The 27032-nt window shown below is 33.6% G+C and overlaps 2 protein-coding genes across 4 annotated transcripts in view; one reads left to right on the top strand and one right to left on the bottom strand.

Moving 5' to 3' along the window:
* LOC129005595 (uncharacterized) overlaps positions 1 to 27032 on the top strand; it is a 63951-nt gene that overhangs the window by 5844 nt on the left and 31075 nt on the right. The gene's annotated exons all lie outside the window — the stretch shown is intronic.
* LOC129005594 (uncharacterized) lies at positions 1632 to 19799 on the bottom strand. 2 transcript variants are annotated; one of them, XM_054434539.1, is made up of 7 exons: positions 19574 to 19799; positions 10679 to 10882; positions 9065 to 9507; positions 8344 to 8570; positions 7832 to 8012; positions 7208 to 7311; positions 1632 to 6691 (listed from the first exon to the last, which is right to left on the bottom strand). In XM_054434539.1, the coding sequence occupies exons 3-7, from the start codon at positions 9312 to 9314 to the stop codon at positions 6671 to 6673; spliced, it is 783 nt and encodes a 260-aa protein (XP_054290514.1). In that variant the 5' UTR covers positions 9315 to 9507; positions 10679 to 10882; positions 19574 to 19799; the 3' UTR covers positions 1632 to 6670. The 2 variants fall into 2 exon arrangements, 1 of the variants encoding a protein (XP_054290514.1); XR_008491847.1 differs by lacking the exon at positions 19574 to 19799 and having other exon boundaries at positions 10679 to 13933.

The raw sequence follows: 27032 nt of genomic DNA, 5'->3' as shown, positions 1-27032 counted from the left end.
ATTGATCCGGGTTCAATTTCCGCCGGCGGCACTTACTTTTTATCAACAATTTTTTCATATCAGCAAGTTTGGTTGGTTTGGTTAGGTTATGACAGTTTAATTTTATAATTAAAAGATTATAAAATTGAATTTTAGACAATCATAATTTTATTATATAAACAAAACTATTTTTTAGATTAGTAAACCTTTATTCGATTTTTCCATTAACAGCACGTTTGGTTAGTTTGGTTAGGTTATGACAGTTTAATTTAATAATAGAAAATTATAAAATTGTCTGTTTCTTCAGACGCAGCAGTTAGTGACGTCAGCAGTTAGTGACGTCAAACGGCACCTGAGAAATCTTCCGTGTGCCCCACCGAGCTGTCTACTACTATAAGAAACTCTTGTCCTTTGAATGAGGCGAAGTCAAACCACCGCTTATCTCGGCTGCCGCTAGTAGCGCTGTTCGCTGTTAGTCATACAGTACTGTGTTTCTGTTCTGTTGTCATCGTCTCCGTCGTCTGTCAAATAATAAATTTTGTTTAACTAACTAGGTCACGTCCCCGCTTATTATTGCTTAGATTACCTACTTTGCAATTGCAATACATTTTTTACGAATTAGATATAAAATAATGTAATGGTGTTGTATTTATGTAATTAATCCAGGAAGAATTCCATTTTAAAATAACATTTCCATTTCAATACAACTCTGAGGAATCAACGATATTTATTTCTACTTAGCCTTTGGAAAAATAATATTAATAAATTTAATGTTAATTAATCATTCTATAGATAGGTTAACCATCTCCTACCTTTAGATGACTGTCTCTTGAATAAGTTACTTATAAACTAAAAAGCCAAATAGCTTTATGGCGTAGGCCAAGAAAGACAATCTTTACACAGTAGTCTCTTGTTTATCCATAGTTTGATTCCATTATTTTAAATAAAACATATTATAGGCATAGGGCACTGAAAGATACTCAAACATTACCCAAGTAGCAAAATTTTAATTAAATCGTAAAATAAAAATTATTATTTTTTCAATTTAAAATTGGTAAATAATTATTATTTAATCATTATATAATTATCTTCAGTTACATTTTTTCTCAAAATTAATTATTAATAAATCATTAAATAATTGTTTTATAATAATTAGTTTTTAATTAAAAACTAATATTTTAATCAATATTCCTACCAAATTTAAGCATAAAATAAGCATTAAATAACATTTATTTAATTATTATTTTTTTGTCTATTAACCAATAATTCATCAATAGACCTACCAAAATTAATCATAAAAAAAGCATTAAATAATAGTTTTGTAGTAATCTTTTTTAACATCCAATATTAATCATTAGTATCTTCGACCCTTTTTCTTAAATTACTTGTTAATAAATAAGCATTGTAATGATAAAATAATCATCCAGAAGTAGGAAAAAAACGGAATTTAATAACTAGCTTTTTAACAGTTATATTTTTTCCCCAAATAAACCCAATAATGGTGAATATAATCAAAGCCCTACGTACAAAATTGTTATGTATTATTTTAAAACCATAATCTTTCAACTCTTTTTAATTGATTTTATAACTGTCAACACAAGTTTTTTAATACTTATTTTTGGAAGCATATCTGGTTCTAGTGTAGACAATAGTCAAGAGACAATCATTCTTTATTCACTTAAAAGTCAGTTATTGTACATTGAACAGTGTCATTCATGAACAAATAAAATGTTTCACATAGCTAATAACAATTAATATAGGCCTAATCAAAACATTAACTTATAATTTAATTCCCATTTAATTTAAATTTCTGGATACACTTCAGTTTTGATTTTAGCTTTGTCAACTTGTCATCTGGAGTGTTAAATAAATAGCAATGCACTGTTAATAAAGAAATCACTTTTTTAAATTTAATAAATAAAAGTCTAAGTCTACATTCAACAACTAAACAAGGAAAACTATATCCAAGCTATATGTTTACTATAACGTTTCTCATTTGTCACTTTGAATATTGTTATGATTGTAAGATAGTGTACACACAAGCCACCTTTTCAAAAACATTTTTTTTTTACATTAAGGTAAACACTCTTTCAAAGCAACAACTTTTCACTGCAGAAAAACACTGAATATAGGTTCATAAAAAACTAAACTATTAACATGATTGGTTAAAGATTTAAATTTTTGTAAAGCAATTGCAGTAACAGTGCATTACTAACCAACACTCCAGTTGAAAAGTTGACAAAGTTAAAAATAAAACTTGTGTTGTTATCCACAAATTGAAATTTAACGGCAATAAATTTTAGCCAATGTGATAATTTAAACTGAGTATTAACAAATTATAACTACAACTAAACTAATTGAACATGTGCAACTCTAATAGCTGGGCTCTAAAATTTTAAACAACATACCGGTACATGAATAAAATGAATTCATAGTTGAAATAAAAGATTAGTTCCTCTATATCAAAAACAAGTTAAAATAATTTGCTAACCATCAAAAATATTCTTTTACAGAGAAAACTTACTTTCCTATGAGCCTTTTCTTAATATTTTTCAATTTAAAAACTTAAGGAATTGGAAATTCTAGCTAAATTAACTAAACAATGTGTATCCTCCAATGATTTAGCCAAGTTACACTAACAAATTACAGTAGGAACATTTCATCAATTTACACAAACACAAATTAAAACTTAACAACTACAACCAGTAGAAAAGGTACTAAATGAGTTCCAAAATCAAGTTCAACTAATTAGCTAACCATCCAAATATTCTTTGACAAAGAAAATTCAATTTTATATCAGCCATTTCTTGATATTTTTCAATTTAAAAACTTAACCAATCAGAATTTACTGGGTAAATTCATAAAACAATAGCAACTTCCAATTTAAATTCAGCCAAATTTTACTAACACAATACACAAAGTTACATTAAAAAAAACAATAAACATTTACTTTAAAACACAATTAATAAAATTAACATAGATGAATAAAATACACTCCCCTGTTTAACCTGCTGAACTCTCCTATTAGCTCTATAATTTTTTTAGTCTTAATTAACACATTAAAATGAGTGAAAATGTCATAGTTGTACATACTGTGTCGTGTCTCACCCTTGAGGGTTGTCCCACCAGTTACAAACTTTTGAATAGCAAGACTAATAATTTAGCTTAAAATTTAATAAAAAATTAAATACATTTTTTATTTGTTTATTTTATTGGATTCAAATTTATGTATTCAATAAAATATTCAGGAGTTATAATCAATAAGACAAACCCCATATTGCAAATAAACTATGTTTTAGCTAAAGTGAAATGACATTTATATCAGAACAAACCCATAAAACAGATTAAAAATCCAACTTTCTGTAAATACTAGGGTCATCCACAATGTAACTGCCGTAAGGGGGTGGCGTGACAAGTATAAGTAGTGGGGGTAGCGCTGCCATTCTCACATCAACGTGCGCGCTTCTTGCTGTGCTAGAGAGAGCATAGTAATTGTGCTTTCTGTTATAACCTAAAAACACAAGTGCCGCCATAAAAAATTCTACCATTTTGAACTGAGGTTCATCTAAAATATTTCATATTGGAACTTGTTTTGAAAAAAGAAAAAACAACCAACTCTTCTACCCAAAACTAAACAACTAAAATTGTTTGTTGGCTGATTGAAATTCTTGCTGTAATAGGCTGCCCAAATCACCAAGTGAGTAGTATTTTAGGCATTACCACAGCCACCTCTAATACAAGGCCGCGACGTTCGAACTGGCAACGCCGCAATCACCCCCCCTCTGCGTCCGTCTTCACACGCGCTAGGCTATGAACATCAATGAGAGTATTGCTGCTCTGTATCAATGAATGAAAGTATTTAAATTCGTAATAACATATTTTAGTAGATTTTAAGGTATGGTAAAATAGACAAAATTGGAATCTAGGTTGTTTATTTAGTGAAAAATTGCAACATACCCCAATATGTCTAAAACTAAAAATATACAAACATAATGTTTTTGGTTGCATTTATCGTATTGTAAGTACGATGAATGTGGAAATAGATGGACTTTACATATTTCCTTTGTTAATTTGATAATCTACACTATTATATAAAAATCTCATGGTGTCTGTATATATGTGTGTTATTCAACATAGTAAAAACTACTAGACAGACTGTGCTTAAATTTTACAAAATAAAGCTACTATAACAAGAATGGTAATGGTAATACAGTAGGACTGACTAACTTATTGCCACTTCAATATTTGTAGAGACTTTGGGATTTGTAGAGACTAACATATAACAATCTGTTTGAAACAAATTAATTTTCAATTTTCAATAGGAATATTACGTTTTAGTCTACCTGAGAAAAACATTAGTTAGCGAAAACAAAATTTTAAGTTTTCATTTTGAAGGCACACAGTTACTATAAATAATAAATAAATAATTAATACTATAAATAATTTATTTTCTTTGAATAATTACTAAGCAAAACGTTTTTCATTTTGTAAACGATTTCAGAAGCTAGGCCTCCATATGGCTTTCCACAATATTAATAGAATTGTTTCATAACATCAACATTCAGACTGGAGTCGGAGAATACAATGCTTTAATTGTTAGATAAAGTAGTACATATTTTTTACTAGTAGGCCTACTAAATAGAAACACCGGTTTATTTCTTCGAAGTGCTAGTTATTTAAGTTATTTAATCACTTAACAACAGCTTTTATCAATAGATAGACAAATAAACAAGGAAATAGTACGGCTTTCTCATACCTAAAACTCGCTTCTCACGTGTATATTTACACGAACCAAAGTCTTATTCTTAATTTTTTTTACAAATTTAAGTTCATATTCGTGAAAATGTTTCACACAATAACGAGAATTATTTTAAGATGTCTAATTTGATCGAAGCATAGCAGGAAGCAATTTTGTTACTAACGCGGCGGTTCACGTAGAATCTTAGAACACTGTATGTATTATTCATTTTTAATTGACCTATCGTAATTATTCTTGCATCCAGGCACATCACATCTATCTGGCATGCTGTAGTAAGAAGTTTAATGTCATTAATAATGATTAAAGGTAGTAGAAATGCGATTATGTACGTCGGTACGCGACTCCTCCATTCACTGTAATGGTAAGACGACCGCGCACCAAGACACTGATGCGACGTTGCCGCTTTCACTCGCCGCGGCCTTGTATTAGAGGTGGCTGTGGCATTACTCCTAGACAGATCAAATGCATATAGTCACGAAACAAATCATTGACAAAATTGAGATTTTGAATTTGTGTTAAAGGGTGTTGTGTTTTGCATAGGTTGGTTTTCAAACCGGGAGCGTTTCATAAAGTCCAATTTTCACAAAGTCCAAAACTATAACATTCAAATAATCACCGTTTCACAATGTCCAAATTTCACAAAGTCCAATGTTAAAAAATCAAATAAACAGAGCGTTTCACAAGGTCCAAATTTCATTAAGTCAAAAACTATAACATTCAAATAATCACAGTTTCACAATGTCCAAATTTCACAAGTCTAACGTTAAAATATAAAATAAACAGAGCGTTTCACAAGGTCCAACGGTACAGTCTGGGCCAGAAGTCTCTACAGTGGTTGCCACGGTCAGATAGCAGGCACCGTCCGCCGGCGCTCAACTACTGATTACTGATTACTCCCTGTTGTAGCAAACCTAAGTACGGTACTTGTTAAACTAATGCTATTTAAATAGGGAATAAATGTGATCATTTTAAGGAGATATTCTAGTGTAAATCAAATAAGGGAAATGGAAAATCGATTAGTCTGCAGGTTTGCTGCGGAGGGGGTAAACACCACTACTTTACACTCTTTACAACGTATCTACGGACTCACAATTGTTTTGTGACGTGTGGCAACAACACTAGGTAGTGTAGTGCCTACATACCGAACCATGGCAACCTCTGCAGCGACTTCTCGCCGAGACTGTACCGTTGGACCTTGTGAAATTTGGACCTTGTGAAACGCTATGTTTATTTGGTATTTTAACATTGGACTAACTTGTATATGTCTATCATTCATTGAATCCCCATTTGTTAAAATGTCATTAATCTCTTCAATAAAAAAACATAAGAAAGATGAAAAGTCATATGGCTTCTTTGTACAATTGTAAATACCAACTGGGAATACAAGATTCTCCAACTGCTTGAATGTTGACAACGAAAATAGGATCGGAATCATTTCACATGGAGAACCTTTCTTAGACTTGATTATTACCGGAGGGGAGAGATGTTCCCATTTTTTAAACCAACCCATTGACGAACTACATTTTTACTCATAATGTTTGGGCCATACACCACACACAATTCACAACGAATTTTAGCTGCACAGTGATTCTTCAAATACAGAAATATGATTACACCACACAATTGACACTTGGCAGAATTTGTGTTTTTAGGTTATGAAACCAGAACATGCGATCGTACTTTGCTCTCTCTAGCATAGACGGTGGTTATTTCGTGGATGACCCTTGTACTTATAACAATACCATCAGCGGCTCTAATAAAAAATTACAAGGAACAAATTTAAACAAAAAGATAACTCATAACCAACATCCCTGGCATATTAGAAAGACAAGACTTAAAATTATCATAATAACTAATAAAATTGTTTTATTCCAGTCTATAGAATCAAGTTTAACTTGCTCCGTTTTACTCGTGACGACACACAGCTTCTTCTTATTGTCCATTTAGTTGAGCCTGAAATCAAGAAAAATACAACTATAACCTCTATGGTATTTTTAAATAAAGTTCATCTGTAAGTTGTAGCAGTTTCATGTATTGACTTCTATTGAAATAATCAGTGGAAAATTAAGTAAAAAATTATAATTATATTATAATAAAAAGTAACAAATACAGTACCACTGTCATAACAAACCTGCACACAATAATACCAAATTTAATAGGACTCGGACACGCACGCACACATATAGGCTATATTTAAACAAACAGTGCTTCTGGCTTCAAGGGATACAAAATGAAAAGTGGTAGTGGTCCCGTACCTAGTGTGTCACCTGAGGTAACAGTTTCTTTCCTGTAGGGAATTAGCTAAAACGACAAAATATCAAAATAACAAACTTGAATTTTAGGATAAAAGTATGAGTTTAAACTTAGAGGTGATATTTTACTCTCTACAAAGTAAATGGCATCAACATCAACAATACGAGTCTACCACTTCAAAGTTAAATTTTAAACTTAGGCAATAGAAAATTATACCTTTTTCAACCGGTGCTGATTCTGAATAAACCACGCGTTCATGCAGTTATCTACTTTTTTTGAGAGGTCTGACATCGTACTCCTCCATATCTTCTTGACAGCACCTGTTATAAACCAACTTAATTTAGAAATATGTCACTGACAGCTCAGGTTGAAGTTAGCCACAGTGGGCTTAAAAACACCTATAGCATGTTACAAAACAAATGGAGCACTGGCAACGTGTCTGTACTCATGACAGGAATGGTATTAACAATAATTAAAACCCTAATTAAATGTGGAAGTATTTTGGTTTAATTACAAAAAAGATTCTTTTCCATGTGGATGCAAACACTATAGATATGAAAACTACACATAATCGTCAAAACGAACAAAAATGGCTTTCAAATAAATGCCACATGTCCCAAAACTTCTTTAAGATTTTAACCAACAGTTAAAATATGCTAATTTTGTGCTTGATGTTTAATGTTTTATCTGTTTTTGTATATTGATGCTTCATGCATTGAAAAAATCAATGCATCAAAAACAGTCCAATTTAATAATTATACTGTATATTTATATGTTGTGTGTATTTTTTGAGCAAAATTAACTGATTTTTAATTGTCTATATATATTATGAATACTAACGTTGTATTAATTGGCATAGAGTGCTGCTCGAAAACGATTTTCTACTGACGTCATGTGACGCCCTGTTCATTCCTCTCCATGTGAAATGAGAAATTACATTTTCATGCAGTACCGTCTTCAGTAGGCTGGTGGTGGTCCTAGAGTAGCTTGTTTTTCGGGCTACTGATACAAAAGCTGTCACCTAAAACAAATGATTCAATTAACATGCTGTGTAATTTCTTGGACTAGCTCTTTACATGGCCATCCAACAAATAGATATAGGCTATGCATGGCTACTAAATGGCTAGAATACATACTGTTAACTGTTTCATAACTGTTTTACTAAGCACAAACTTTTTGATAGTGGAAATCTTATTAATGCATACTGTACACGGATACAATATTTTTTTATTCTTTAAGGAATTGATTTTGGCTTGTGGCAACATGTTTTATAATCAACATTAATTTGTTTGTACTTTTCATTTTTTAATTTCCATTTTCATTTGTTATTAGTAAAACATATCAGTACTTACTAACTGTTTTCTGAGTTGAGGCTGAGAATCTAGCATCTTTTCATATTCGTTGTAACTTTCAATCGACGTAAGGGGAAATGGCTTTAATATTTCTTTTACTTCGTCGTCATCAAAGTCAGAATCTTCATATGTGCCCTGCTGGCTTCCTTTAGATTCCTGGCTGCTTTTCTCTTCTTTAATAATTTCTTTCAGTTCCATTATTTTACATTTGATTGATGTTAATTCACCTACAAAGTGAACAAAGGCAAATACTTAAAAATTAGAAAATCTTCATAGTGCAAATGTAAATATTAAAAAAGTATGGGGACCCCTTTCAGTAGAATACCTATAACTTAACTCTATACAATCACTCGAGATACCAAAATTCACTTTAGAACAACACAACCTTAAGAAACATTTCAAAAAAGTATATTCGGAGGCAAATAAAATAACTTATATGTAAACATAGTCTGTCTCCTTTTTAGGAGACTTAGAAATACCTATATAAAATACTAGAGATTTCTAGATAATTTTGATAAAAACTGTAGAAATTTCAGAGTACCGTAGGCCTATAGCCTAAAATTTTAAAAATAGTGGCAAAATGGAATTGAATACAGATTTGCTGAATTGGAGACCTCAAACGATCAAAAAGTAAAAACACAAAATGCACATACAATTTAGCAAGCTATTTAATAAGATTCTGGAAGGTAGAATTTCTATAATATTGTGCTAAAATACTTACTAGAGAGTGAACACATCATTGCGGCCAATGTGTTAAAATCATTTTTCGGACCTTTCGTCCTGATACAGGTATGTTTTTTAGAAATTGTGCATGGTGTTGGCGAGTCGTCAGTAAGTCTGTTTGGTGGCCTATTTTGGTTCTTTTTTGGTTGATTCTCAACAGTTTTTTTTAAATTTTGTTGGCATTCAATATGAGGTGAAGTTTCAACTCTTGTGCTGAATGATGGTGGTGGAAGGGGTAAAACGGCCATGGGGATCTGTTCTTGCTCTTTACCATGATCACTTTCAATATCACTATCATCACTGCTTGACCTAGCCAGGTAATCAAATTTTTTAAGTTTTTTTTTCTCATTCCTCTTCCTCTCCTTTCATTTTCACTGCTCGTTACAGTCTTCCGATTTTTTTCCAACCGGACTACATTTTCTAGAGCCCTTTCAAAGTCTTCTGAAAAATAAATTTAAACAAATTATATTAGCCTGTTTCACAGTCACTTTTAAGTGGAGATTTCACATGTCCATTTTAGGTTTGGTTTCCATAACACTAATGTTAAATGAGTTAACCATTACTCTTCAACGGAAAGTCATAAAACAAAAAGGTGGAATCAAATTTAAGAATCTCAGGAAATTCTTTAGGAAAAATGGCGGCAGAAGTAGATAAATGTAGCAGCAATTCAAGAAATAATAATATGGTGAGGCAGTGGTAGGTTAGACAAAAAAGTTTGTTTAACCTTTGTGTTTGTATTTTTGGATTTAAAGTTTTTGAAATAATTTAAAGTATTTATAACTTTTTCTAAGAGATGTTTGGATAGCTGAGGATGGTATTAAATTTGGAGAGTAATATTTGAGAAAGTAACTAAGTTTAAACACTTAGTAACTAGGCTACTCACAACAAATACACTTATTTCAAATTATATACTTAGGATAATGGCTGGTACAAAGGACTTTCTTTTCAAACTGGCAGGTGCTGAAATCCAAAATTATAACTAGAGAAATAAAAATAAACTGTAACATACAGGTGTAAGGTACATGGACTTAAATGGCTGAAAACAAATGTGTTGAGACCTCCATGTATTTTTGAAAGGACGACTTATAGAAGGATATGTGGACCAGTGAAAAATGGAAACTAATCTGTGGGACGAGAAGAATCATGTAATGACAAAATAATCGAGTGAGAATAAGTTCATTTTCTCTTCCATGGCAAGTGTCCACGGGCATGAAGAGATAATGGGTGAAGATAGTGCCAACAAATTAACTATATAATTATATAAACCTACCATTTAAGTAAGGAAGAGAGAAAGGCCTAGAGAAGATAAGACTTAGGAGTAGGACCTGGGATGAATAAAAATAAGATTGAAGAAGAGAGAAAAGAAATATACAAAATAAGAAAAGAAAATGGGATTAGAGATTTGATGTGAATGAGGTCACAGTTTTAGTTTTTAATAATAATATAATGCAATATATCCGACATTGTCGGTCAAGTATCAAGATACCAGTATCACGTCAGGTCCCTACCCCACATCTCACTTGTTTGAAGCTTGAAAAAATGCTAACAAAAAAGTAACAGCTAACTATTACTATTATATAGGGTCAAAGTTATGTGCAAAAAAATTACTTACCTAGATCACGTCTCACGATAGCGATTTCCAAGTCATCCCAATCGCTTTCAGGCATGATTCTATCCTTGGCCAATCTAGTGGCTGTACTTTTACCTTTGTCTGGATAAAAGCACAGGGTGGAAGAGACAATCCACTCGTTTGGGATTACGTCATATTGATCTGTAGACTTGACTTTGACGATTGTCCACATTCTTGGTAAGTATGCTGAAAAGAGTAAATAATAGAAAATTAGCTGTTGCCTTTATAAATTAGAAATACCCATCATACAAATTACTATATTATCTATATATTACTATATTATCGCCAACACCAAAGAATAAAAGAGCTTAATAGCATTTAACTACCACATGTGCAAGGTTATAAAAGCAATGTATGGGAAACATTAATCAAGAATGAGTGGCATTAGTAAGGAATAGTAGGAATAGTAGGAAAAGTAATATATTTTACCTGTAGGAATGGTTGTTGGAGTAGGAATGGTTGTTGGAAGGAGTTTTGGCTAGGGCTATATCTTGCTGACAGTTTACGTTAAACATGCAGAAGAGGGAATACTACATGGTAGTTTTTTCTCGGTATGGAGATATATTTTGTTGCTATTTCACTACATGGCCAAAAAGATCTTGATGACAACCTCTCAACTTTAAAAATTCCCAAGCTTTTACTATTAAGCAGTGGCTCATCAAAAAAATTGTTCCTTTGTAGATACTTGCGCCCTATGACGACTTTGGCATCTAGTTCAGTAGAATAGGCAATGTTCTCTATGACTACCACACTGCCATTCTTCAAGCCACAGCAGTTATTTGGTGGACTTATACTCAAAGTGAAGTCATTAAATTTTATCTTTTTAAACTGGGGACCTTTGCAGAGTGCTAATAATGGACCTTCACTGTGGTGGATTTTGAACTGAGGTTCTTCTAAAATATGTGTTATTGAAACTTGTTTTGAAAAAAGCTCACCAACTCTTCTACCCACTTGTTCTAAGGGTTTAGATTTGGATCTAACCATTCGCTTTATTTTCTGCATATGATTTTCAAATGGAAAAGCTGAAATGGTGTGCAAAGTGACATTAGGGATTTTTTGAGAGAAGTGGATGACATCATCAACTACATGTATTAGCCCATGAAAATTATGTGTTATCAAGTTTTGATCATACAAGTTAACTGTATTTGTTACAAAGTGTTTTAACAAATCTTGAGCATAACGGAGCATATCATTATGTTTACATGTATTGCTATTAAGTAATATTGTAACAGCAATATGAAGTGTCAAAAAGTGTCTGTACTTGTCTGGATTTAAAATATCCTTTAAAACAACAGGTCCTAAATAAAGTAAAAATGTTCTGAATTCAGTTGCCTTCCAATATTTCAGATTTGATAGTTCACGAGGTCGTCGTGCAAATTCTTCAGGTACTGCATTCCTTAAAGAGAGAAGATTTTCGGACAAAATTGTTTGTTGGCTGACTGAAATTCTTGCTGTAATAGGCTGCCCTGAACACCAAGTGAATAGCATTTTACGCATTACTCCAAGACAGATCAAATGCATATAGTCAAGAATAAAATCATTGACAAAGTTGAGATTTTGAATTTGTGTTAAGGGTGTTGTACGTCTTGTATAGGTTGGATCACTGTTTTCTAAGAATTCTTCATTGGTCCTCGGCTGACTATTTATTTGTAAGAAGATTCTTCTCTTTCTTCTCTTTGGACCAACTGACACTCCTTTTACCTTGCATCTTGTGCAACTATTGAACCCATTGTGACCCACTACACCCATTAAATAACTCTTTGCAGGTGCATCACAGCAAAACCCAAGAAAGTTAACTTGTATATGTCTATCATTCATTGACATCCCATTAGTTAATATGTCATTCATCTCTTCAATAAACAAACACAAGAAAGATGAAAGGTCATATGGTTTCTTTATACCATAGTAAATACCAACTGGGAATACAAGATTCTCCAACTGCTTGATTGTTGGCAATGAAAATAAGATCGGAATCATTTCACTTGGAGAACTTCGATACAGACTCAGACCATCGATGTTAACCAAGATATGTAATACTTTAATGTCAATAGCTAAATTAAATAGTTCTCCAATTATAAAATCCAATTGTTTTTTAAATCCTATATGAATATAATTCCCAGGAGGTACTTGCACACTCTTAACATCTTTTGGTGTGTTCATAATTGTTCTACCATCTTTAGGGAGAGTTCTAAAACAAGATGGATGAACTTCTCTTAATCCCGAACATAAACTTGAGACAGCTGATAGAGTGATATTATTATCCGCTGCCCAGTTACGCAAGAAGTTTTTTACAGTTCCAGTAGAGGTTAACGTTTCATTATCAGATTCAAAATCTGACAGACTTGTTTCAGAACTGCATTGATAGTCACTTTCGATAGAAATGTTTGACTGTATAGTTGCATCCGAGACAACAATTTCCATTTCATCCTGGGAGTTTTCATTTTCAAAATGAATATCATCAGATAAAGGTTCATGTAAACAATCTTCATAGGGGGCCCTGCTATCAACTACAGTGTCAGTGGAATCGTTGTCTGAATTTGACTGATGTAGAGTGATAAAATTGGTTGGGGAATTATTTTCACTTAGATCATTTAAACTCTCAGAGCTGCTATCTTCCATCTGCTTCAACCGTTTTCTTTTACCATGCCAACTTAAATTTGAAAATGTCACATCATAATTTCTCCGCTTGGGCATCTTCAAGATTTCTAAAAAGTAATAAATTTTTAAGGCTTAGGCTACTTCAGTTGTGATAGCATGTTACTGACCTAAAGGCATTTATAAAAAATTAAAAGTTAACATTATTAATTTAAATAGATTTAAAAGCCAACTTAAAAGTATATATTAGTTTATCAATTCCAGCAATCTAAAATTAACCTGAGTACTTTTGATCAAATTTCCTGATTAGGAAGTCGCTCTTTACGTAGGTGGCACAATGAGACTTAAGCCCGAAACGGATATAAGTTTATTTTTATGGTCACCCAAGGCTAAAAACATCGGTTGTTAAACTTAATTGCTTGTTGTAAAAGTTTAGTATGATTGAGAAAACCCTCATCACAGTGCACTAGATATTTAAATTACACTCACTTTGGTACAGTACGGTATTAAAAAAATATTTTGAGATGAAATGAAAAAATTAACATTGCTCTTATGGCAGGCAAATCCAAGATGGTCGCTAGCCTCCAAGGACTCAAAAAACTTAATAAATGAATGTGTTGATGTTCACACTTAAAACAGTTGGCGGGCAATTTTTCCCACTCATCTCGCAATATTTTAGGTTTTAGACCCGCAAAACATGCATTAAAAACTGCTGTTTTTTCTGCAGTGTGACGAAAACATTTTTATAGCTCAAAGTTTGTTCCTATCCCAAAAATTCCTCGATTAGTGACTTTTTGAAGTTTGCACGTTTGTAAACCTTATCCTTTTTACGCTATAAAAAAGATATTAATTATTAAACATAACTGAAATATTTGTTGACCATCAGACTCGGTTGTTAAATGCAGATTGACTTAATGATACAAGTTTGATACGAACAATTGAATTGTGTAAATGTAGGGAAACGGGTTAATAAGCGGTATGTAGGCCTATACGGGCCGCGCGATGGTCTGACCCATAGACTCCGCACTGTGACGTCACAGCCACACGGCAGACCTGCCATGCAGAGCTGCAGCACAGACAATGGAAACCATTGTCCATTAAAGTATTATATTGTCTGTGGCTGCAGGGAGTTTGCCCGACGATGTGAGTCAGCCCCTGTATTCTTTAGCCCCGTTGAAGGCCTACCTATGAAATTAACATCATTATTATGCACAATGTGTACAAAATAAGCACACGTCAAACAAAAATCTAGATTAATTACATGCAACAGAAATTTATCGTCGATCCATCAAATTTTAATCATAATATCCGTACTTATTAAGTTTTAAGTTAGCCTACTCATTCCAATAATACAGCGTGTTTTTAAAAGAATGCTGGGATTTTAAACGGTTGTTGCTCGAGGAATATTTAAGATAATTAAACGATTTAAACGTCAAATCGAAGGGAAAAGAACGTTTTTTTCTTACTCTTTGATACGATTCAGAATGATTTAATAAAATTCAGATTTTCATCAATATTATATGAGCGTAAAACTGGCAAAGTATGTACGCTTAGGGTGATTGGTGAATTTGTCTGATGTCTTAACTGAATCCTTATAGGCACAAAGACTCTATCTTTTACAGATAACGTCATTAAGTGACCAATTTAGGTTTGTTCAACTGAAGATTTTGCCGGGCTTCTGATGCAGAATTGTCGGATTTCTTCGATTATATCATCGCTTGTTTTTAGGGGGCCAGGTGAATGTCTTTTCAAAACACTACGGTGCCACGAAACTCATTAAACCAGCTTCAATTTTCTTTATTATCATGTAGATTTTAATTTAGTTTAATTTAGCAATGGATATAAACTATGCGAACCACAGATTACAATCTGTGCCTTCTGTTGCACCGTAAACGTCATACTAGCGATGGCGTCAAGCGTATGAGTCACAATAGTGGCCTACCACCGCGCACCTGTTTTGCGCATGCTAAGGTCAAAATTTCCTCCCTTGCAACAGGGGAAACAAAACTTAAGTTATTTTAGCTTCGATTTGATGCATAAAATGTTTAGTTATATTGAATACAATTATCATTTAAAATCCAGGCATTATTAAAAAACACCCTGTATTTGTACATTCAATATTAATAGGCTCATATCCAAAAAATAAATTCAAACATAGGCCTAAGTTTTACTCATTTTGGTTAACTTAGATAGGCTTATAAGTCATCAAATGAAAATTTGATCCAACAATATATCATATTTTGGTTCTCTTTGGAATTTCAGGCCTTTCCGCAAAGCGTATCCCATTCCGATTTTCCAAAATTCTTAATTTTATTCGATCATTAAGTAAAGATAGTGAAATAAGGTCAAAAGGTAGGCAAATTCAAAAACACTCTTGGATCCTCTTAGTGCACCATAGAAGTTAAATGCACAAAGGAAAAGGTTCATGCGACATGCAAAAAGAATCATACACTAAATCAATCTCCAAGCAGAAAACCACTAAACTAGAAAACCTGCCTCTAGCATGCCTAACATAAACCAAAGTACCTGAGGACCAAGCTCTGCTCGGAGAAAATCATAAGTATGCCCTGATAGCAGTCTTTGGCAAATGTCAAACGCTGAGCCAACGATTCGTTGATGCTCATGCTCAAGATAATGGGACAATTGTTCATCATATTGCTGAAAGATCTGAAGATGCGCGACATGGCCGAGATTCTGAGACATTTTGTGAGATGTATATGAGCTGTTTGGAACTGGGTCGGTTGTAGACGAAGTGGTAAAATTTGTTTCCTGACGATTGATTGTAGCTTCTTTCCCGTGCAGATTCTGTTTGAAAACATATAACACTGATATAGGTAAGCTTACCTAATAACCGAACTTAAATATATAACCATTCTTAATACCCCGCCCCAGCAAACATGCAGACTAAGAATTTCCATTTATCTGGCTCGTTTTCTACTAAAACGACCCCTTAAAATTGTCAGATTCATTTCCTATTTAAATAACAAGTATTTTAATGAGTATTACTTAGGTTTGCTGCCACAGGGAAGGTATTGAGGGCTGTTAATTGAAATGTTGATAGCTTAGTATGAATAACCAAAATTTCCAAATTTGATCAAATATATCCATAAACAAGCAAACAACAAGAGTTTACTTAACTTATTCTCTATATTTAAGAATAAAATTGGAAATTTTAATTTACAGTAGGCCTAAAATTTTTTAAATTAAGTTATCTCCGTCTAAACGTTAGATATACAACAACGCGTGAATATAAAAAATTATATATTTTTTTAGCTCTACAGCTTGTAACTATTAGTTAAGTTATGGGAAATTCGCTAAGAAAACGTTTAGTCCAATCTAACCAATTTTAAAATCCATATTTTTTAGCCCCTGAGCTGATCTTGTGACTAAATCAATAAAATGAAATTTTATTGATTTAGTAACCAATTTTAACTTAAACTTATCTATTTGTGTTTAGGCCCACAAAGCAAATCAAATTATGACGATAAAAAAGCCTGTGTAGGCCTATTAGCTGTTTTTATAAACTACAGCAGCTAACTTACAATACCCCCCCCCCCACGCAGCAAACCTGCAGACTAGCCTAAGCGAATTCCCATTTGCCTGATTGGATTTATTTACACTAAAATGTCTCCTTTAAAATATCCGATTTATTCCCTATCTAAATAGCATTAGTTTAATGAGTACTTAGGTTTGCTGCAACAGGGAGAGTAAAAAGGTTTTTTTTTTTGTAAAATGTTAATAGTTTAGTATGAAATGAATGCGTTTTCCAAATTTGATCAAAATATGTTCATAAACAAGCAAACTACATACATCAGTTTATTTATTCTCCGTAAGAATAACATGGGAATTTTAAATTTATAGTTTTTTGAAATTTTCTCTGTAACCATTCTAGGCGCATAATAACGCTTCAATATAGGCCTACTAAATTGTTTGTTTTTTTAAGCTCTACAAAATGGTTTGGAAAGAAATTGCTAAATTTTAAGCTTTTAGGGTCAGAAATGGGAAAAACCAATTTTTACCCCATAAAACCCCCCATAGACCCCTGTTCCAATAGTCCGATCATGCTGGTTCGCGAACTCGTTCGAATAAACGTAGGTTTACACATTTGTACCAAATTCCATCAAAATCAGATGATTTTTGATCAAGTTATCGTGGTAACGGACACACATATAAATATATATAAGGTAAGTTAAGTTACCGGTAGGCCTAGCCTAACTTAACTTGAGGCAGCCCTAAGTCTTTCCTCAGGCATTCAAAAATAGACATTGCTGTAAATTTGAACCAAACATCAATATATTCTCAAAACTCGGTCAATTACCTGGGAATTGATATAGATTGGCAACTTAATATGCAAACAAACATTAAGAATCTATCAAAGAGACTCAGATCAGCTATACTTGTTCTTCGGGTAATTCGACATAGGCCTACTACAAATTTAGACACACAATTAGCAGTATATCACGCTTATTTTTCTTCCATCATGAATTACGGTTTAACAGTATGGGGTTCTTCTAGTCATGCCGAACAAATTTTGATCCTCCAGAAAAGAGCAGTTAGAGTCTTAGCCAAAGTGTCTCGAATAACTCACAGTACCTAAAGAGTTTTTCATTCAGTTTAAAATTCTTACTTTGTATAGTTCTTATATCTTTAAACTGGCTTTAATGGTTAAAAGTGATTTTGACACATTCATGGAAGATCAACATGAACATCCTCATAACACTAGATTTAAAACTTTCTTTTGGAGAAGGCCTTCTTCTCATTGGAGGAATAAGATGGAAGCTGTGTAGATGTTAAGGCATATGAAATTTATTTTAGTAATAGTTTTAGTATAGAGACTATAAATTATTGTAACAATGACAAATCACCTGTCTGAATATGATGTTATGTGATTATTGGAAAATAAATAAATAAATAAAAAGTTACCTACCCTAACTTAACTTATTGAACTGCAATTGACTTCTAAGCCTAAGTAAGGTCAGGTAATTAGGCAAAATATAAAATCTTAACTACCAAGGTAGGCCTACATGTTAACTTAACTTAGGCCCTAAGTTAAGCGATTTTTTTTTTAACAAGACCATAGGCTACAGTACCGGTAAGTTAGGCCTAGGCCTACCAATTCTTCCTGTTACTTAATTTAGCATCCCAGGCCTAAGTTACCGCAAATCTGTCTTCTAAAATAGCTTAACGCAGACTTTTTGTTATGAGCCTAGGCTTAAAATATATGCCTACGCAGAGGATCCGAACGTAACCAAACGTGCATTAAGATAGGTTCCCGGCAGTGACGTCACCAGAATGTGGGGGCCCGTGACACCATTACCACAACAATACGATGTTTAAGTTAGCCATCAGTGTTCGTGGTGTAATGGATAGTGTACGGCTGATGTAGCCTACAAGAGGTAACTTAAGTTATCTAGATCAAATCCCATTGGTGACATTATTTTTATCAAAGATTTTGCTTAGAAATTTAGGTAAACTTAAAATAGGCCTAACTTAATTTATCATTTTATTTTATGAACAGAACTTAACCGTTAATCGATTTTTTCATTATCAGCAAGTTTGTTTAGCTAGGTTAGGCTATGACAGCAACTGCCAGACACCTAATCCAAGTTCGGTTACCAGACGCATATCCTCTGCCTAAAATAAGTTAGGCCTAGGCCCTACGTTGTGATAGGCCTAACTTACAGGGGGTTTTTTCAAGCAGCCAGCAAAAGGTCCTTAGGCTAGGCCTAATTTCAATTTAGATCATTTATTGCACAGTCTTAGATTGCCAGTTTTTACAATTACAATTACCAGATTGCCATAATTAGGCAGTTAACTTAGGGTGAGTATTAGAATAGTTTTTAAAGGAACCCATTAGGATAAAATAACATGTAGGCCTAGGCCCCAAAATATTAATGATATTTAATTTCCAAGCTAAGCCTAGGCCAAGGCTTACAATAACTTAACTTAGGAGCCCTACATAAGTTATTGGTTAGTTCGGAGAATGGAATTGACCCAACTTTAAGCTTACGGTAGCCTAATTTTAACTTCTGACTTCATATCATTTCAGTACCTAAAAAGGATTTATTTTAACCTATGGTTAGGACCAGCTTAAAAGTAACTTAAATACACTTAAAATAACTTATGGGTATCGTTTTTAAGAACTTGGAATAGGAAGTTACGTGCTATTATAAAATGTCTTGTCCAACTTGTAGCAGTAGCACTAGGCCTATGCAAGTAACTTAATTTTCATTTTGAGTCAAGGTAATATACACACTTAACTTAGTTTAACTAAAAACTTACCAAGTAATCTTGATGAAAAACAAATAGAATTATTAAAAACTCCAACACAGCAAAGTGCAAACACTGCAAACTCACAAACAATCAGATTGAGAATCCAATCAATTGAACTATTTGTTTATTTCTCAATCCTCAAAATCAAAATGGCGCGGCGCTAATCAAAACAAACAAGGGGAAAGTGACGCTAGACGCTAGTCCCACAATCCTTTGCGCATGCGCGAAATTCTGTTGTATACGATATTAAATTATTAATAATTAATTAATTAAGGACTTAAATAACTGTCACCAAATTAATCTTAAATAAGTAACAAAATAATATGTTTAAATTATTTAAACAATAATAATAAAATAATTATTTTCTGTTAGAAGGATTACAATTTAATTATCTTAAAATAGTTAATAATTTGTTTAATAACTATTATATAACCAAAAATAAATTATTTAAAAATACTTTATTTTATTATTCTGCTAACATTTTTTTAACAGCAAAAAAATGTTTTAGCAATATTGTCTAAACAATAAAAACAGATTAATTAAAAATTAATAATAGTCAAATGTCACAACAATTATTTAGTTATTAATTAATAGTTTTTTAATAATTGTAACTTTTTATAAACTTACTACTTTGTTAAATAATAATTATATAATTATTACTCAATAAACTTTTGCTACTTGGGTAAAAAGAATTAATTATAATTTACTTTTGTCAGCAACCATTATTTAATTACTGTACCTCATCCTTTTTTGGTTGAGACGAGATTAGGTTAGGCTTATAATACTGGGTAGGGATATTTTTTGGCTATTAATTCAATATATATCCAATCTTATAGGCCAATCGACTATAGGTTATACAAACTTCCAAGGTGACTGATTTAGTGACAATTAACTTATAAGACGTTGCTATTGCCCACACTGAAGTAACTTTTTCTAACTTAATATGAGTTTTTTATTAAAAGGTACCTAGATAAATGATTAAGAGTTCCAAATTAAACCTTCCTTCAAGCAGTTTAATTTTCTCAAGAATCTTTATGTAGTCTCAGGACCATGATCGCAAAAGCATCCTTTGTCTTACTTACGCCTGCGGAAGGGGCTATCAATTTTGATCTTGCACCTATACTGTTAAATATTTAGTAATTCAACTAAGGACATTTAATAAAATATTTATTTAATAACATATGAACTATATACAGTCAAATATAAACAATTAATCAAGTAGTATTAACATTCAAGTCAAGTTTTTAGTTCAGTTATTGAAAGGATACAACAGCTGATATGATGACATCACTGTCCAAAGTTCACTACAGCACTTCGTACTAGTCAGTTCAGTTTAGACTCACCTCTCTCACAGTACACAGTGCTTACCTTTTGGTTTAGTTCATATTAAATATTTTAATCTCTCTTTCTCTCTTACCGCTCCAAGTGCATTATTTCATCATTTCTCATTTAAATATGGATTCCAAATTTATAGTACCAAGTGTCAAGCTAGGATCCAAGAAGATATTTTTATTTAAAGTAAATGTGTTGTAAATTTTCGTGTACAGTCCAGAATATTCATGAGTAGTGAATTGCTTTCTTTTTATTAATGAAGAAGAGTTTTAATTTAAATCAGTGAAGAATTACATACTACACAACAATAGTCATTTCTCAACATCATCTTTCATCTGTGGTCCTTCGATTCTCGTCACTCTGGCCAGAGCCATCGCTTCTCTGCTCATCTTGTTCCTGTTCTACCAAAACCCTAATGGATCTTCAGTTTTAGGATCTAAAGGTATTTCTCACAATTTTACCTCTTAATACCATATTTAACATGGTCCTTCGAGCCGGATGTTTCCCAGCCTATGGAAAATAATCTACTGTGACTATTAAGTTTTGTATTTATTTGAACTGAATAAATTAATTGAATAAATCTGTCATCAACATTAAGTATCATTAACAAGAGGATTAAATATTTTTGATCACATTATTATCAATTTATTAAATTGTTGCAGTAATTTGTGAAATAACACATAAAGTTTTGTTGTCCCAGACAGAAAATTTTGTTCTCAGACTGTACTGTCTACAACTCTTGTATTTTCATGCATAGTTTGTCTATTCTCTATTGTGCATTATCGGGCTGCATCCTGTCTGCCCCCCTCTCTCCCCCCTGTAATGTGAAACAAGTTTCTCTCTTGTTGCTGAATATTCAGAAAATCATGGAAGTCATACCAACTTCACAGCTGATCAACACTAGCGCTGCTGATGGATAGAAATGAAAACTTAAATGTCATTATGCAAGACTTTGTTTATGTTTTCATAACCTCAATTGTTTGCTTACACTTTTAAATTAAAGTGACAGAAGAATGTTTATTAATACGGATTGAACATTTAATTACAGTTTGTGTTTGAAATAACATGTTTTATTGAATTTCAAATTTATTATCTGGAAATAATTGCAGGTAGATATTTTCTGGGACTTAAACTTTTTATAGGCCTATACTATGGCTGAATATTTCTCTCTGATTTCAAGTTGACTAATATTAATATTTAATACAATGAATCCTGGCTGTCTTTAAATAAGTTTTGCTCATTATAAACTTATTTTAATCTGCATTTATTTTTATTTTGGAATTTTATTGAATTTAAGACTTATTCAAAATGAGGTTCTCAACTTTTGTGAAGCAATCTGAGCTTGTGCTAGCCAGGCTTAAGTCAATTGAAGCAAAAGTGCTTGCTATCGAAAAGGAACCTATCACTCCTCAACTTATAACAAAGCTCACTCTTTTGGATTCCACCGCTACAGCCAAAAATAATGATTTTGACAAATTAGTGAATAAGTTGTTCGGCACTGTGCCTTTACCTGAGGAATTAGATGAAAGTGAAAATATCACTACAATTTCAACATTACAAGATGAAATAAGTGATCTCTATGTGTCTATTCACTCTTTGTGTGTGAACTTGATACCTTCCCCAAGCTCTAACCAGTCGAGCCAGCCAAACCTGGATGATTCCAATGCAGCTATCAGCCAAGTAGCTACAACTAAGGTTAGTGTACAGCTTCCTAAACTTCAACTTGGTACCTTCTCAGGTCAACATGAAAAGTGGATGGCGTTCAAAAATTTGTTTGAAAATACTATTCATAAAAATGATAGTATTTCTGGTGTTGAAAAAATGAGTTATTTGTTAAGCTGTCTTGAGGGAGAGGCACTTTCAGTTGTTAAAAACATCCCTATGACCAATGCTAATTATTTTATTGCATGGGAATCTCTACTTAAAAGGTATCAGAATACAAGATTACTAATCTCTCTTCATGTCAACAATGTGTTAGACTTACCAGTTCTTCACAATCCCTCAGTGAAGCAACTTAGAAGGTTTTTGTCTGTTTTAAATGAAAACATTGAAGCACTTAAAGCTCTAGATGAAGAAATTTCTCAGGAAAATTTAATTTTGACCTCTCACTTGTTAAGAAAATTTGATTCTGATTTTCGCCATCATTTTGAACAGAGTCGAAGTGATAACTCTGTAACTCCTAAGTTAGATGAGTTAACCAAGTACATTGAGTCTCACTGTGTAAATCTTGAAGCAGCTAATCTTACTAATGTGGGATCATCTCTTAAGGGTACCTTAGGCCACCACACTCAAGTAAAACCCCCTCAGCGCTCAAATAAATCGGCGCTTATTGCAACTCCTCGCACTGTTTGTACATTTTGCGCAGGTGCAGATCACAAAATCTATCAATGCAAAGGTTTTCTTAAATTGACTTCACAAGAAATGTATAATTTTGTTAAAGGCAAAAATTTGTGCACCAACTGTCTTGGCGATAAGCATAAGGTAAAGGAATGCAATTCATGGCGTACATGTTCTACGTGTAAAAGAAAACATCACTCTCTTTTGCATTTTATGGATTCTGAAAATAATCCCTCTCCTAATGTGTCTAAAGGTAACACAGACAAACGAGCTCCAAGTTCTGACTCAAATAAAAATGAATCTGGTTTTGTTGGTTTGACAAATACAGAGAACACAGTTCTTCTTGCCACTGCTTTAATTGTGGTAAAATCAAGCGAAGGTAAGACCCTAGTTTGTAGGGGAGTTTTAGATTCTGCTGCTCAGTCTACCTTCATTACTCAAAGATGTGCTCAGTCTTTAGGGATTAAGCGCTCTCATGCTAATAAAACGCTTATTAATGGCATCTCGTCTGCTCAGGTGAAAACAAAAGGGTTAACTCATGTCACTCTCCAGTCCCTTAGTGGATATGTATTGGCAAGCTCTCACCCTGTCTTCATTTTGGATAATATCACTCCAGATTTACCTCGAGCTAAGATCACTCCTGAAGTTCGCTCACAGATGCAACATTTAATGTTAGCCGATCCTACTTTTGATAAACCCGCTCCTATTGATGTTCTAATTGGAGCTGACCTTTTTGCCTCCTCTGTGAAAGGCCAGTTTCTGTCACTTGGTGAGAATATGCCTGTAGCAATTGACACCATTTTTGGATATGCGCTCTTAGGATCGACCCCTGTCGCCTCAACTTGCAAAAATTCATTTCATGGATTAGTCACACTCTTAACCACCAATAGTTTGGATCTTCACACCTCTATCCAACAGTTTTGGGCTGTAGAGGAACCCCCTCTTACAAGCAAGCAATCCTTAGCCGAAGAAAAATGTGAAAAACATTTTGTATCTACGCACTCTCGCACTCCTGAAGGAAGATATATTGTCTCTTTGCCTTTCTCAGACGATCCGTCAACATTAGGCAACTCGAGCAAAATGGCAAAATCCCTATTCTGGTCTCTGGAGAATAAATTTCGTTCTAATCCTGATTTCAAGGAAACTTATGTTGATTTTATGAGAGATTACTTGTCTTCGGGACATATGACACTCTGTCAGTCACCACGTCTTAAAAATAATCCTCATTACTACCTTCCACATCATGGAATTTTTAAAGATGGAAAATTAAGGGTAGTATTCAACGCATCAGCACCTACATCAACATCTCTGTCTCTCAACAGTATTCTTCATCAAGGACCAAAACTCCACAACAACATATGTGACATCATTCTCAACTTTCGCCGACATGCGGTTGTTTTTTCATGCGACATCAAGCAGATGTTTCGACAAGTCCTTGTAAAGGAATCTGATCAGATATTTCAACTTATTTTCTGGAGAGAGAATGATAAAATGCCTCTTCAAATCTATCAGCTAGCGACTGTCACTTATGGGCTCACATCATCGCCCTACTTGGCAAATCGTGTCATTCAACAACTCATTATTGATGAAGGAAAAAATCATCCTCTAGCCGCAACTGCTCTAAAGGATCAGATTTATGTCGATGACGCCCTATTGGGTAGTAATTGCGTAGAAAACGCTCTTTTGTTGAAAAATGATGTGGTTCAGTTACTCAAAAAAGGAGGTTTCGAGTTAAGAAAATGGTCTTCGAATAATCCATTACTCTTACAGTCGATCCCTGAAGATCACAAAGAAAAACCTATTGGTTTTCGAGCTCCCGAACAACCAGTTCATAGTGTTTTAGGACTTAAATGGATTCCTAATGAAGATGTTTTTTCTTATTCTGTAGGAACTCAAAATATTAAGGAAACTCCTACAAAAAGAATTGTTTTAAGTGTGATATCACAGATCTATGACCCGTCAGGATGGTTAACTCCTGTAACCTTCTGGTCCAAATCCTTCATGCAATACTTATGGACACTTGGTCTCGATTGGGATGAACCCCTAGACGACAGCGTTATATCAGTTTGGAACAAGTTCGCCAATGAACTTCCATATATTGAAATGCTCAAGATACCTCGCTACGTGGGACTTTCTTCAGCTAAAGATATTCAGCTACATGCTTTTTCTGATGCAAGTGAAGCAGGATATTGTAGTTGTGTTTACCTGAGAGTTGTAAATTCACAAGGAATTATATCGACTTATCTTCTGATAGCGAAGTCAAGAGTCGCACCTCTGAAGCGTATTTCCATACCTCGCTTGGAGCTCTGCGGAGCACACCTGATGTCTAAGCTCCTAAATTACTGTATACAACTTCTCTCACCTCACTGCAAGATTAGTTCATACACAGCTTGGTGCGATTCCACAATCGTGCTTTCATGGATTGGCATGCCCTCTTATCGACTCAAGGTTTATGTGTCAAATCGAGTTGCAGAAATACAGGAAAATATCCCACCTTCATTTTGGCAACATATTTCATCACTAGAAAATCCAGCGGATGTTGGGTCAAGGGGTACCGCCCCACAAGATTTGATTAACCACACACTTTGGTGGAATGGACCTGTCTGGTTGTGTAACTCTGAAGAAAATTGGCCAAAGTCTGTCTGTAAATCTTTACCTGAAGAGTCTATCCCTGAAACTAAGATTCTCACAGTTAACACTCTCTCTGCTGTTCCGGATGAACCATTTTCTCTCCTCACTCGCTTCTCATCTTGGACAACACTACTTCATGTTTCCGCATACCTGCTGCGCTTCATTCATAACACCAGAAATAAAGTTAAACAAATTGGGAATTTAACTTCTCAGGAGATAAAAGAGGCTCATAACCTGATTTGTAAATTGGTTCAACGAGAATATTTTTCTGAAGAAATCTCATGTTTGAAATCCAATAAACCTTGCTCTGTACGCATTAGACGCCTAGCTCCTTATCTGGATAAAGATGGCCTCATTCGAGTAGGGGGAAGAATAAACAAGGCTGATATCTCTGAAGATCACAAACACCCCGTCTTGCTACCTAAAGGTCATAGGTTAGTTGATATTTTGATTGACCACCATCATGTCTTATATTTGCACTCTGGTCCAACTCTAACTCAGGCTATGCTGGCAAACAAGTACTGGATTCTCAGTGCTAGAAGCTTAATAAGATCTAGGATCTTTAAATGCATAAAATGTTTCAGATGTAAACCTCCTCATTCTTCTCCACTCATGGGGGAATTACCTATGAATCGAGTTACACCTTCAAGGCCATTTTCCATATCTGGTGTAGATTATGCAGGACACTTCTTTGTGAAGCAACATCTACTAAGACGAGTTCAACCTATCAAGGTTTATATTTGTATATTTATTTGCTTCTCTACTAAGGCGGTACACATAGAAGTAGTAACCGACCTAACAGCGGATGCCTATTTAGCCGCTCTTACCAGATTTGTCTCCAGACGAGGAATCGTTTCAGATATTCACTGTGACAATGCTACAAATTTCACAGGTGCATCCGAAAAACTCAGACGCAACTTTGAAAATTTAATCAAGGATTCCACAGTACAATGCTACGCTGAGAATTTCAATATTAAATTTCACTTCTTACCTCCACATGCACCTCATCAGGGAGGCCTTTGGGAGAGGGCCGTCAAAAGTGTGAAATTTCACCTAATAAGAGTCATTGGACAACAGACCCTGTCACTGGAAGAGTTTTCGACTTTAATCACCCGTATTGAAGGAATGATGAACTCTAGGCCTATAACTCCTCTTTCTTCTGATCCCT

The sequence above is a fragment of the Macrosteles quadrilineatus genome, unplaced genomic scaffold (genome assembly GCF_028750875.1).
Source record: "Macrosteles quadrilineatus isolate MER2022 unplaced genomic scaffold, UCM_ALF_1.0 Scaffold_24__1_contigs__length_1734639, whole genome shotgun sequence".
NCBI lineage: Eukaryota > Metazoa > Arthropoda > Insecta > Hemiptera > Cicadellidae > Macrosteles > Macrosteles quadrilineatus.
The sequence above is the reverse complement of the archived record's forward strand: the minus strand, read 5'-3'. Positions and strand labels throughout refer to the sequence as shown.